The 13,534-nt window shown below is 32.1% G+C and overlaps 2 protein-coding genes across 3 annotated transcripts; one reads left to right on the top strand and one right to left on the bottom strand.

The window, feature by feature from the left end:
* Nucleotides 1-1,284: 1,284 nt before the first annotated feature.
* On the top strand, nt 1,285-9,714 carry LOC110725689 (probable beta-1,3-galactosyltransferase 8). 2 transcript variants are annotated; one of them, XM_021905169.1, is made up of 10 exons: nt 1,285-1,774; nt 3,451-3,534; nt 7,449-7,733; nt 7,809-7,873; nt 7,988-8,181; nt 8,253-8,510; nt 8,608-8,695; nt 8,842-8,967; nt 9,091-9,200; nt 9,348-9,714. In XM_021905169.1, the coding sequence occupies exons 3-10, from the start codon at nt 7,485-7,487 to the stop codon at nt 9,494-9,496; spliced, it is 1,239 nt and encodes a 412-aa protein (XP_021760861.1). In that variant the 5' UTR covers nt 1,285-1,774; nt 3,451-3,534; nt 7,449-7,484; the 3' UTR covers nt 9,497-9,714. The 2 variants fall into 2 exon arrangements, with proteins under 2 accessions (XP_021760861.1, XP_021760862.1); XM_021905170.1 differs by lacking the exons at nt 1,285-1,774; nt 3,451-3,534 and adding an exon at nt 5,972-6,449.
* A 206-nt stretch (nt 9,715-9,920) lies between these two features.
* Nucleotides 9,921-13,341, bottom strand: LOC110725690. Its single transcript, XM_021905171.1, has 3 exons — nt 13,103-13,341; nt 12,106-12,277; nt 9,921-10,223 (listed from the first exon to the last, which is right to left on the bottom strand). The coding sequence occupies exons 1-3, from the start codon at nt 13,293-13,295 to the stop codon at nt 10,130-10,132; spliced, it is 459 nt and encodes a 152-aa protein (XP_021760863.1). The 5' UTR covers nt 13,296-13,341; the 3' UTR covers nt 9,921-10,129.
* Nucleotides 13,342-13,534: the final 193 nt, after the last annotated feature.

Genomic DNA, 13,534 nt, shown 5'->3' with positions numbered 1-13,534 from the left:
TACTGTATCAGAAACTGAAGCAAAGATCCAAGAAATTACCATGTCATTGCAGGTATTCCACATCTCTGCCTTGGCTGAATCTTTTGGATCCTTCACCACTGTACCAGTTACAAAGCCGAGCTTTCTCTTTGAAGACAATGCTATTTCCATAGATCTTCTCCACATTCTGTAATCTGAAGAACTAGTCAGCTTTGAAATGTTCACTGAATTAGCTCCTTCAGATGGGTGTAAATATAAGGGGTGAGTTGTATCCACCGTTCCAGTGCTACCCATTTCTTCAAAGATCAAAACTTTAACTTGTAATAATAATATATGAAACCAAAAGATTCAGTCTTTTGGGAAAGAAGATGTGTTTATATGATTGAAAAGTATGAAACAACAACGTCTTACCAATTTCTAAATCCTCAGACAACCTTGCTCTGATACCATGTAAACTTTGAGAACCTTAGCAGTGTGAGCAAAAATAGAGAATAGAGAATTTAGGGGCAGAGCAATATTGTTACTGTTTCATTGATATTTCTTTTTAATCATTCTGGCTGCTCTTACAAACCCTTGAAATATATATACTACAGCAACTGGCCAACCCTAGAGCTGATACCTACCTTCCTTCCTTCCTTAACAGCTCATACAAAAGGACAACTATGACCAGCTGTGAAAGCCGCCAAAACAGACTGGCTACAGAAAAATAAAACATGACAAGGAAATAAAGAAAAAGAACAGAATAAAAAGAAATTAGTCCTAATACCTCATTAGATGATGGCTGAACCCTTAATATTGATTAATTGATAAATAATTTAATCAGTGTAGTTACTGATATTGTTGCTATCGTTACTCATTATATTACTCTTCATTTGATTGTAACGCAATAAGTGATTTTATGTTGTTCCTTGCTTACTACTCTATATATTATGAACTTGATTATTGTCTCTTCCTTGATATAAGTTATAAAGTTCTGTGAAGGGGTATTGTATGAATTAGCTAGCATAACTGATCATAATCATGGCCAAGTTAACAGAAGAAGATGCATGATAATTGTGATTAATAATCTGACAGAACAATTATATTGCTTGATCACTTACTAAGCACAAGCTTTTGAGTAGCTTGTTTCAATCCCAAGGCTAAACGAAACTAAGATTACTATCCCTCTTAGGTTTAATAGCAACAATTTCTATGTGCAACTTGTATTTTGTACACGGTACAATCAAAGCTGTCGTGTTTGACAATGTGTAATATGATTGATGCAAAGAAAGAAAATATTGTACTACGTAATAAAAACAAGGGCAGACTAATTTAGAATAATTAATCGGTTTTTTTTTTATTTTTTTTAAATAAACACCTACTATTATTGTCGTTTTAGTAATTACCACCTATAATTCTTTTTTTGGTATTTTATATCCTGCTATTTTTAAAAACATGAAAATTTTCTGCCAAGTTTCCCAAGCCCTCATACATGACGTCATCATGCCTTCTTCTTCCTTAATTCTCATGTTCAATGATTTTTTTGCAATCTAATATTAGTTATATAATAGAGAGGAGGGATCAGGGAAGATCCATAGTTATATAAGAATTTTAGTTATATAAGAACCAATCACATCTGTAGGATTAGATTAGGATGAGCGGTCAAGATTAAAACAAAAAACCTACCCCTAAACCCTCCCCAACCGTCCAATATTTTCTCTCTCCTCAAACTTTCAACCCTCTTTACTTTCTCTCTCCACAAATCCCAAAATCTAGCCCAAATTGCTGCTAAAACAACCTAAATTGCTCAAATCAGGTACATTTTCTTCGATTTTGTTCTAATTTTATGAATTTCGCATGATTTTCATTATTGATTTTGTTCGATTTTCGCGATTTCTATACTCGATTTTGTTCGTTTGATGTTTGATTTATGTTCGATTTTACTATTTATATACGTTTTGTTCGATTTTTCCTGATTTTGTTCGAATTTTATGATTTATCATTTTTCATTGTTGATTTTGTTCGATTTTCGCGATTCATCAATTTGACTTTTTTTTTTTCCGATATCATCAGTTTTCAATTTTCTTTTATTTTCGATTTCATCAGTTTGATTTATCAATTGCGTTTTTTTCGTATTTGTGCAATTAGTTTAATTTCTATTAATGAATGTTAATGGTTTTATGTTTATTATTTGTCTTCTTGTCAAGTATTATATGTCTTATAATCAACTGTTGCATTTCCCATTAGCGGTAGTGTGATTTGTGATGATCATGAAATGAAATGCTGCTTTACTGGTTGATAGTGAAATGGTGGTTTTACGTGAATTATTTTGTTCGATTTTTATTTTTTTTATTTTTTATTTATGTTCGAATTATTTTGTTCGATTTTTTGCATATTAATTAGTTCGATTTATGTTCGAATTATTTCACCGCTGCTCTTGATTATTGTAAATCAGACTATTAGTGCAAAATGTATTAGACTTCTGTGATTTTGTAAATAAGCTTAGCATGTTCCAAATTATTTCTCAGCATGTTCGGAACTCTTTCTCAGCACGTTCGAAACTCTTTCTCAGCATGTTCTAAATCTTGTTTATGATACACCATTCTTTTATATATGTTTATGAAAAGATGCTATTTGCAAAATGCTGACAAGTATCTAGCCAGCTTGAGACTTGTAGCTTCATTCTCTTACTCTGAAGTCTGAACTGATGTACTTTCCACTAATGAGGTTTGTGATCTGATATCAGTGTATAGCAGTAGTGATCTGATGTCAGTGTATAGCTAAAGTTGCTTTGGTGCCAATAGTTACTGATCTTGACTGAGATCTGATTCCCAACAGTCAGAATAAATGCTTGAATCTTGCAAAAATGCTAGCTCTTTTCTATTCAAGGTGGTTTTGTATTCATATTGGAACAAGTCTCGTTGCCTTTTTTATTTTTATATGAGGTCTCTTCCCTTAATTGGGAATAATTTGAGGAAGTTGGTGATTATTGGTTTAGAAATTGCTTGAATCTTGAAAGACCTTTAAATGCATTGGACTTGAATGAATCTTTCAAATAGTTAAAACTATATAATGTCTACAAAGACAACTTTTGTAGTACTTCTTGTGTAGATCAGTTAGACTTTCATCCTTAGTGACATTCCTGAACAACTTGTTTTTGTGATGCCCTTGATAAATGATGTCCATTGCAAAGGTATATTAATTTATTACGAAGTACTAATGAAGCTTCCATTCAAATAGTACTAATGAAGTACTATTTGGATAATGTATACCTAGATTTAGTGCAACAAGAGAACAAAAATTAAATCTACCTCTTGCTAGTGATACCTCTTGTTGTGTTCTTAATTGTTAGTGATATAATTATGATATCATGTTCTAAACTATTTTCAGCATGTTCTAATTTATATTCAGCATTTTCTAAACTTTCTTATGTTTAAAATATATTACTAATGTTGGAATGTTACTAATGTTTTTTATTTCTTAAAATTACAGCAAAATGCAAGGCCAAAATGAAGAAAAATCAGATGAAGAAATTACTATTATACCAGATGAAAAAATTACTTATGGAAGAAAAAGGTAATTAAAGTTTATGTAATATTTTTCCCTCATGTTCTAAAGTTTTCCCTTATGTTCTAAAGTTTTCCCTTATGTTCTAAACTTTTTCCCTTATGTTCTAAATTTTTTCGCCTTATGTTCTAAAGTTTTCCCTTATGTTCTAAAATTTAGTACATAGGGAAAAAGTTTAGAACATAAGGCGAAAAAAGCTTATAACACAGGGAAAAAATTTAGAACATAGGGTGAAAAAATTTAGTATATAGGAAAAAAAGTTTAGAACATAGGGTGAAAAATTTAGAACATAGGAAAAAAAGTTTAGAACATAGGGTGAAAAAAATTAGAACATAGGGAAAAATTTTAAGATTATAGATAGAAAAAATTTAGAATATTGGGTGAAAATTTTTAGAATATACAAAAAAATTCAAAGCATAGACGGAAAAATTTAAAGTAATGGATGAAAAAGATAATAGGAAAATAATTTAGAACATATAAAAAGGCGTAGGTATATGGAAAAAAAAAAAATGCTAAAACCTATTAGCTCCATTGGTAGAGCACTTTGCAAATGCATAGAGGATGTAGGTTCGATTCCTACATAGGTTATCTCTAAAAAAAAAAAAAAAAAAAAAAAAAAAAATTTCGAAAGTAAACCATAATAACTTAAGAGTAAAACATAAAAATAAATCAAATTATTTTTTCAACTTATGTTCTAAATTTTTGTTTGCTTATGTTCTAAATTTTTTCTGCTTATATTCTAAATTTTTTCAGCTTATGTTCTAAACTTTTTCCTATGCTCTAAAATTTTTAATATGTTCTAAATATAAACTCTTTAAAATTATAGAAATGCCATTACTAAAGGTTCATTTTAGATGGTTAGATCAAAATTAATAAAGGGCTGAGATTGATTCTTATATAAGATTGGGTTCTTATATAGAGGAGGGTTCTTACATGAGCCTTCCTATATATATATATATATATATATATATATATATATATATATATATATATATATATATATATATATATATATATATATAAAGGGGAGTTTTTTCCCGAGTTTTTAGAGAGCCACGTAGGATCTAATTTTCTTAGTGCGCTACGTTGGATTATAAATCTTAGTAGTAGTCAATTAAATAAAAAATTATTATAATCTTTTATAATTAAATAATTCAAATGCCACGTAAGAAAAATTGGCCAATGAGATTTTTAAATTTAAATTAATTTAATATATAATATATATTATCTTTAGATATTAGGAATTTTATCCAAATATATAACCAATTTTAGCCCATAAATTAAAATAATAATAATAATAATAATAATAATAATAATAATAATAATAATTCAAATAAGCCGTGCATTGCACGCGCTTCATCTAGTATAAATTAAAATTAGATTAGGGAAAAGCATTTAGAAGTCGATTTAACATAATTCAAGCTCACACGAACATAATTAAGTCACTAATATGTGTCAATTATAATATGTTGTTCTTCAGATCATTTAGGGTTTATCCCAAATTTGGGGTTATCATTGGCTGAACTTAGCTGAACTGGGCTGGACCGGGCCGGGCCGAACCGAACCGAACCGAACCGAATTGAACTGAGTTGAACTGAACTGAACTGAATTTCAACGTAAGAGAACAGACCCTAACTCTATATAGAGCTAATATATATGCTCGATTTAGGATTGTAAATCACAATTTAGAAAAACATTTAATTTTAAAGTATCCCTAAAATACATATGAACCCTAATTTTTTATATCAACAATTACGACCTGTTCTCTTATGTTGAAATTCAGTTCAGTTCAGCTCAGTTCAGTTCAGCTCATAATTTCCTTCTCTTATAAAATATTTATTTCAGTTCAGTCCAGTCCAGTCAATCAGGCCCTTAGTAATAATTTCTTAACAATAATATCAATTTCGGTATTAATTGAAGACATAATACCTGAGGTAGATGTTCACTTAAGCATACATTATTAATAAAAATAAAGGCTCTATTTCGCTATGAATTGACCATTACTTGAAATCTTGGACTAGATAACGTGACGAATTCCAATTCTATTTCACAACACCCCCCCCCCCCCCCAATTTTATGACCTTTTGTTGTCTCTTTCTCAACGATACCTAGCTATTTTATTTCGAATATAGTGTCTAAGTTAACCGCAAAGGTATGATGTGTCAGTGTAATTAAAATTTGATTTAACCAAATATTTCACTTTTAATTTTCATATACATCCGTAAAAGTTTTAGAGCAACTCCAATAACAGGTTAAATTGTCAAATTAGCTTACATGCCAAATCACATTTAGTTTTGTTAAATTAACGTTTTATTTACTTACTATTCCTATTTTTAACTCTTTATATGCAAAACTTAAGTTTATTATATATAAGCTCAAGTTATAGTGATAATTTTGATAAACTTAAAATATAAAGAGCTTTTTTTTTTTTTTTTTTTTTTTTTTGAAGGAAAAGAGCTTTTATTTATTTTTATGTGAAATAAACAGTCAGAGTTTTTCACCAAACTTGTATGAGAAATTTATTCAAAATTTTGAAATAACTTTCATAAAAAAAAACTTCTTGAAATAAACAATTGCTTGTTAAATAAAGAAATACAAAGCAAGCCACAAATAAAGGGAGTTGAAGTTGAATGGCTGTAATATTAAAATATGAAAAGTGTTTGTTAAACCATGTAAACCACATGAGTAAACTACCACCCTAGCTAGCAGCAGAAGTTCGACCATCTAATATGAGAGCTACCATCATATTCAAGCTCATTGTTTATTCATCTACAAATTTTTCTTGAAAAATAAAAGATTTTGTAAGAAAATAGCTAGTGAGAAAATTCAGCAAAATTAGGGGAAAAATGTATAAAAATTAAATATATAAAGAGGAATGTCTACTAGTCTCTTGCTAGTATAATCATTATGTCAGCCATGATAAGGTATATTACTCTTCCTTTTACTAGTATTTTAATTTTTTTTTGGATGTTTACTATCCCTAGCTATAAGCTATTTCAATTCATCTTATGTCGAATTTGCTTTTCTTTTCTTTTGATTTTCCTCTCTAATGTACATTTAACGATATTCCCAGTTCTAATAAATTCAAGTTTAAGGTCGTGTTCTTTTAATTTTTATATTTGACCTTGAGAAAAAGTTACAACATATAGACGTTAAAATTATTTACTACATTATAGATTATATATTTATATGTTTGTTGCTAGTTCGTTACTCTAATATTTTGTTTTCTTTACCTTATTTTGTGTAATTCATTTCTCTTACTTTGAGAGTAATTAGTTAACTTCACTGGAGAAATCAATAATTAGCTTAATTGTAATTTATATGTTTTCTACCATGAATATATGATCACTTCAACTATTGTTCCTACCTCTGCATTATACTCTCAGTACTAGCCTTAGAAGAAAGGTTAGACTATATATTTACCTACCTTGCTACTAACTAGCAAAATTACCACAAATTCTTTTTGGCCAAAACTGGAATTTCTTAGGCCACTTGCTTCTATCTCATGCGACAAACTATACAGTGATCATGTAACTTTTATGGCACTTTGATGGGTAACTGAAAATTTATGATTTAGGGTACACCTGAAAGAAAAGAACAAACCCCATATTTTATATATAAAATGTAAAAGTCCTTAGTATATATTTTACATAACTAAATTACCAAAAAAGAAAATGGTAGTATTTTCTTTATACAAGAAATTCCATTTTCCTGCCCATAATTTTGCCTTATATATTAGTAAATTGACTTCCATTGAAGTGCCTATTGATAGATAAGATTAAAGCTATTTCACAAGACTAATTTGAAATAGGTATATACTTGTAGCATATTTGGAGATGTCATTATACAGAAATTAATTGGACGAATGTAGTGATACTGCTAACTGATTAGTTGATAGCCTTACGAAACCTGAAACTTGACAGGAATAAAAGAAGCTTGTAGCAGGACTAAGATTGATTATGTGCGTAATGGTGTCACCAATGCAGCCTGATACCGAATCGAAAAAAATGAGAGGAAAAGCTGTTCCTGGGAAAGCTATAGTGTTACTCTGCATTGCCAGCTTTCTGGCAGGAACACTCTTTACGAGTCAGACTTGGAGACGTCATAAGTCGGAGGTTCAAGAACAGGTTGCACTCATCCCTGCCCATGTCAAAGCTAAGAAGCTCCAAGCCACAGCAATGGCGAAGAATGTGGATCATAATAAGCGCGTAAGTTGAGCAGTTTATGGTTTTTTCAGCAGCTGGATTTTGAGTGCTAAATTTGTTTATTTTTTGATTAATCAGATTTTGGTTGAAGGAAAATCTGGAGATATTATGGGGGAAGTTGCTAAGACACACCAAGCAATTCAGTAAGCAAATTTTTCTGGATGTTTTGACATTGATCCTAAGAATAATCTTGTTTCCGAGAACTAACTTTAGCTGTTACCTGTTGTACATTGAACTGGCAAACAAAAATGATGAAGATCCCTGGATAAGAAAATCTCAGCTTTGGAAATGGAGCTAGCTGTAGCTCGGACGAGTCAAGCAGACCCCGAAATAACAGGTGAAAAGGCATCTAATCATACTCTACAGAAGGCTTTTGTGGTGGTTGGAATCAACACTGCATTCAGTAGCAGAAGACGGAGAGAGTCTGTCAGAGAAACATGGATGCCTCAAGGTGAGAAATTCAAGTGTGTTAGAACTATTACTGTGTAATACATTTTCTTATCAGGTTAGTTAATGATGCAGGCGAGAAACTAAAGAAATTGGAGCAAGAAAAAGGCATAGTGATTCGGTTTGTGATAGGACACAGTGCAACACCTGGAGGAGTTCTTGACAAAACAATTGATGCAGAAGAAGCAGAGTATGACGACTTCCTTCGCCTCAACCATGTTGAAGGTTACCACGAGCTTTCCACCAAGACGCGACTGTATTTTTCCACAGCAGTTTCTCTATGGAATGCAGAGTTTTATATGAAAATCGATGATGATGTTCATTTAAATTTGGGTCAGTAAAATAAATACTGCTATTAGATTCTCACATTCATCTTCGATTACATCTTCAGATTCTAACGCAGTGTGTTAATCCTGCAAAACTGTTGTAGGCACATTAGTCACTTCTCTAGCAAGATACCGATCAAAACCCAGGATATATATTGGCTGCATGAAGTCTGGACCTGTTTTATCTCAGAAGTAAGTATTATTAACTAACATGCATAACCATCAACATTTCAACATTAATAACAAAAGAAAACAGAGCGTGCACAAATCAGTATCACAAAACTCTAGCTAGTTCACAAAATTCGTCTAATAACGTATAATTCTTACATTGTGTGCAGAGGTGTGAAGTATCATGAACCAGAATACTGGAAATTTGGAGAAGAGGGAAACAAGTATTTCAGACATGCTACTGGGCAAATCTACGCCATTTCCAGGGACCTTGCGACTTACATATCTATTAATGCGTGAGTTATATATAGATTTCAGTTAGCTAAACTACAGTACATATACTAAGGAGTATTTTAGCAGAGAGCAACTGCATGACATTCCATCTTATTTTATAAAACAATTTGTCATCATGTCCACAGACCCATTCTACACCGCTATGCTAATGAAGATGTTTCTCTGGGTGCCTGGTTATTTGGCTTGGAAGTTGAACATGTCGATGATCGTTCCATGTGTTGTGGAACACCTCCAGGTATATCATTACCTCTCCTCTGTTCCTTGATACTTGTCTAAGCGATTTCCAAATGGTCTTTGAGAACAAGTATTGACCATAAATATCTGTTATTAGTTTGCTTTACCATACATCTGATTTAAACTCTCACTTTCAAACATGTGAAAGACTGCGAATGGAAATCACAAGCAGGAAACGTATGTGTAGCTTCATTCGACTGGTCTTGCAGTGGAATATGCAAATCAGTCGAGAGGATGAAAGACATTCATGATTCCTGTGGAGAAGGGGATGCGGCAGTTTGGAATGTTGATCTCTGAGACTACCAGCTTGGTCTATCAAGGTATAGATACAGAAAGGTAGAATAGAAACTTAAGTGGTGCTCAAAATTTATTTACGGTACCTTTTTGTTATTCTGTATTATGGAAGCCTTCTCTGTTTTTGGAGTACTTTTAGGGGAGCAAGGAGGTTAATAACATTTACATAAATCCGTGTACTTCATTATTTGCTCTGAAAAATCACGTCTCAAGACCTGAAATATGCAGACTAGATATCTGAGCTGAACAAAGGCGCCCATTTTCTTGCATAAACCCAATAGTTAAGCAGCAAAAAAGAAAATGACACAATTCGGGGCGGTACAAGTAAAGAGGTATACCAAATTGGATACATTTCTTCATGTTATTTGCATCAGTAACCTATTTATAAATAAGCACGGCAAAAATAATCTTAAATAAAAGAACAAAATAAAGAAAATATTTGTAAATTCAATACATTGGAATAGAATTATTTGAACCAAGATTAGCAGAAAATTACATAGTATAATTTCAACAATATACAAGTATAAGGCTCTACCATTATTTTTATTGGAGGATTTAAATGTGCTCCACCTCAGAATCAATGACTTAGAAGACATGAGAAGGTTTTACCTATATTAAGACCTGGGATGCTTCTGTCTAACGTTTCCATTTGTCCATTTCCTTTGAAGCTGCTACCATCAGCTTCTTGGTGTTGATGACAAGCTCATCCACCAGTGCACCTACCTCATTACTGGAAAGCACACGTACCAAAATTAACCAAATGGCTAATGTGACAAAGGTAGGTATGAAAATTTAGGCCACAAATCAGGCTAACTTGAAGTGCTATATCTTTTAAAGCATAAACCAACCAAGTGAACATTTAATCCCAGCCTGACATACTGATTACTGAAGAAATCCTTTTCACTCCAGAAAAAAAAGCTGGATACAAATCTAATACCATAATTTCACAATGTGCACATTATGCATCATAAGTTAGAACAATTAGCCTACAAACTGTTGCCAAAAAGCAGATCACATTCCTCCCATTTATAGAATTTACAGAAATTTTAGAGAATCCTCATATGGTTGTACTATACAATTTATCCAAGACAAATTAATACTCTCTTCTATCGAAGCTTCGGGGAGTGAAGACTGAATACACATACAGTTATCAGATTTGAGGACCAGACTTTTAGTAATGTGTCCTGACAATATTCTGGACGCCATTTAAAAGTTATGGCTCAGCTTTCCAGAGAATATGAGGCATAATGTGTGATCTGTTTATCAAAGACAAAACTTTCAGAAGCTGAGATGTTGAACTAATAGTCTGGACATAGTTTCATTTGTAAAAGAATATGTAAGTCAGTAAGTGACTACAGAGCCAAAGCTGTTAATACCTAATATTTTCAAGAGAGTTGCAGAATCTACTCATGCTAGGAAGGTTACAGCCTTTGAAAAGCATTGAAGCATCAATAGGCTGACCGGAAGAGATGCTTCACCAAATTAGAAACAAGTTATGTTCAAGGGATATCCAGATCTTTTTTATTCTGACAAACTACTGCAATTTATGGTGCTTGGGCAACTGATGATGGCACTATGCTAAGTTTGGAGACTAATTATCTAAGAAAGATGTGCATTTAGTTAAGGAAAGAAAAAGGTAGCAACTGAAACAATAATGCAATTGATGGTGATGCTATTTTCAGTAAAGAGAGAGGATGAGTACTAGAAGACTTATGCTTCTGATAAAAGGAGTCAGGATAGTTAGGAGAGAAGGAATGATAGTAAATATATCGACTCATAATCTTTGCACATAGTGACAGCAGTTTTGAGGTAAATCAACAGTCTTCTTCTTTATATGTTTTAGCAGGCCAGTTAAAGATTTTAACACTTAACTAGCTAAATTAACAAAAATCCCAAATAATGTCAATTATCAACACATTAGACCCCTATAGAGACCTATTCCTTTCATAACATAGGTGGAGAATGTATTAATAATTTAAGGACAATTTGGGATTGATGATCTTTTCCAAAATAGTGAGCAGTTGGAAAAGTGATGTGGTCTTTGTCTAGCCATCCAGATAAAATAACAGCTAATCTTCTAGAACCCCAAATCTTCTAGAATTGCATCAATCCGGTCACAACTCACAAGATAAAATTGGGTTTCAACAGTTGCTGATATTGAATAACATTCAGCCAGGAAGCTGAGTCTTTACCACCTCCACAATATTAGACATGGTAGCTTTCATATTGCAAACACCCCTCTTTTCCCAAGGCACGAGTCGTTTGACCACAATAGCAAATAAAGAGATAGACAACTACACTGGACAGTGTTTTTCAATTTTTTCATTATATTATCTCAATACTCATAACCAAACAAAATCAATCTCAAATGGTACATCAGAAAAGCCTAATAATGACACTCAACAAATGCATTTTCAAATTTCAATAATGAAAAGAAATTCGAACAAAATTTGTCATACAGCCTGATTTGGCCTCAATCAATTTGGATTTAGGAGGGAGTAAAACAGATTGAAAGCAAAATAAGGAACCAAATTAACATTTCAATACAAAGAAAGTACTGAAATAGTTGAGCCAGATAAAATTTCAGGACAAAGAAAAGAAGATATACTTACTGAGATGGAACATATGAACCGTTAAAAGGTCTACCAATGTTGGAATATCTTTTGCTGTCATCATAAGCAACACCTCTGCCAACTCCATATCCAAAACCTAAACCAACTCCACATCCAGCACCAACGCCTAATCCTAATTGCAGTCCAGGAATCCCAGGGCCAATGCCAAAACCTGAAAAAACAAATAAGGCAAAAAATTTAGATATAACAGACTTATAACTCCTAACTACCAATAGTTTTTACGGCTAGCATTAAGAAACAAAGCATCAACTTGTATCATGAAGATGCTAGTATCATGATATCATCAAAGCATAGTCTTGCTCTAATGAATCATTTAGTTCAGTATTAGTGTACAATGGTACATTCAACCAATGTCACACGGACTCTTCATTTCACCTCAAGTATCCCTTATTGAAATCCCAGTAAATCAACATGGGTATGAACAACCGGTGTACAAAAAGACGCGCCTTGCCTATGCATTATGGCCTTGATCCTTTATAAAAATTGTGAACAACCATGCCTCTAGGACACTTCAACTTAAGGCATAAAACCATTAAAGTTGAAATGATCAAACCCGTAATCTAAATACGAATTCATGTCGAATACTTGTAATTGTAGTCCCAAATACACGAATTCGAGGAATGGTACACATCCAAGTATATCACATGCTAAATTTTAAAATTTTAATTACCACCAATAACTTGGACCTAAATATCTAACGCAATATTTAAGGAAACATAGCATTAATCAAACACAATAATCACCTTTGAATATAACATTCTCAATTAATCTAATTGCAAACATTAAATTCAACAACAATTCAAATAATTCTCTCTTCAACTTTTTAGTCGATTTAATATCTCCAAAAAATTCAATTTTTGAGCTGAAATTGGAATAATTCCATACAATTAAATTCAGAAAATTAAGAATTAAATTAAATCATAGAAGTGTATTAAAAGAAAACATTGTTGATTGGAGAGTGAATGAAAGAGATTACCGCCGATAACTCCGAGACCGAAGCCAAAACCACAGCCAGCTCCGAAGCTGAAAGCAGGACCGATTTTGCCGAAATCCTTGGTTTTGATTTCTGGAAGTTTCCAGAGTAATCCTTTGTCAGCGTCTCTGTCATTTGCGCCACTCATTGTTTGATCACTCAACTTGTTTCTCTCTCCTCTTCTTCTTCCTCTCATTTCATTCGACTCTGCTTTTTTTTCATTTTTATACTGCTCTTGTTTGGTGGTTTGTTTGACACTTTTTTTTTTTTTTTTTTTTTTTTTGTAGAGTAAATAATGTAGGGAAATTAATTATCTATCCTATCAAATTTTATTAATGTTAAATGATAAATAAATGAAGTGGATTGTAGAAAGTGACCTATGAACATGATACAACTTTTCATAAATTTCTCATATATCTAAGGGCGGATCTAGAA

This window comes from Chenopodium quinoa, unplaced genomic scaffold (assembly GCF_001683475.1).
Source record: "Chenopodium quinoa cultivar QQ74 unplaced genomic scaffold, ASM168347v1, whole genome shotgun sequence".
In the NCBI taxonomy this organism is placed as follows: Eukaryota; Viridiplantae; Streptophyta; class Magnoliopsida; order Caryophyllales; family Amaranthaceae; genus Chenopodium; species Chenopodium quinoa.
Note: the sequence above shows the minus strand (reverse complement) of the source record. Positions and strands in the feature narration are given on the sequence as shown.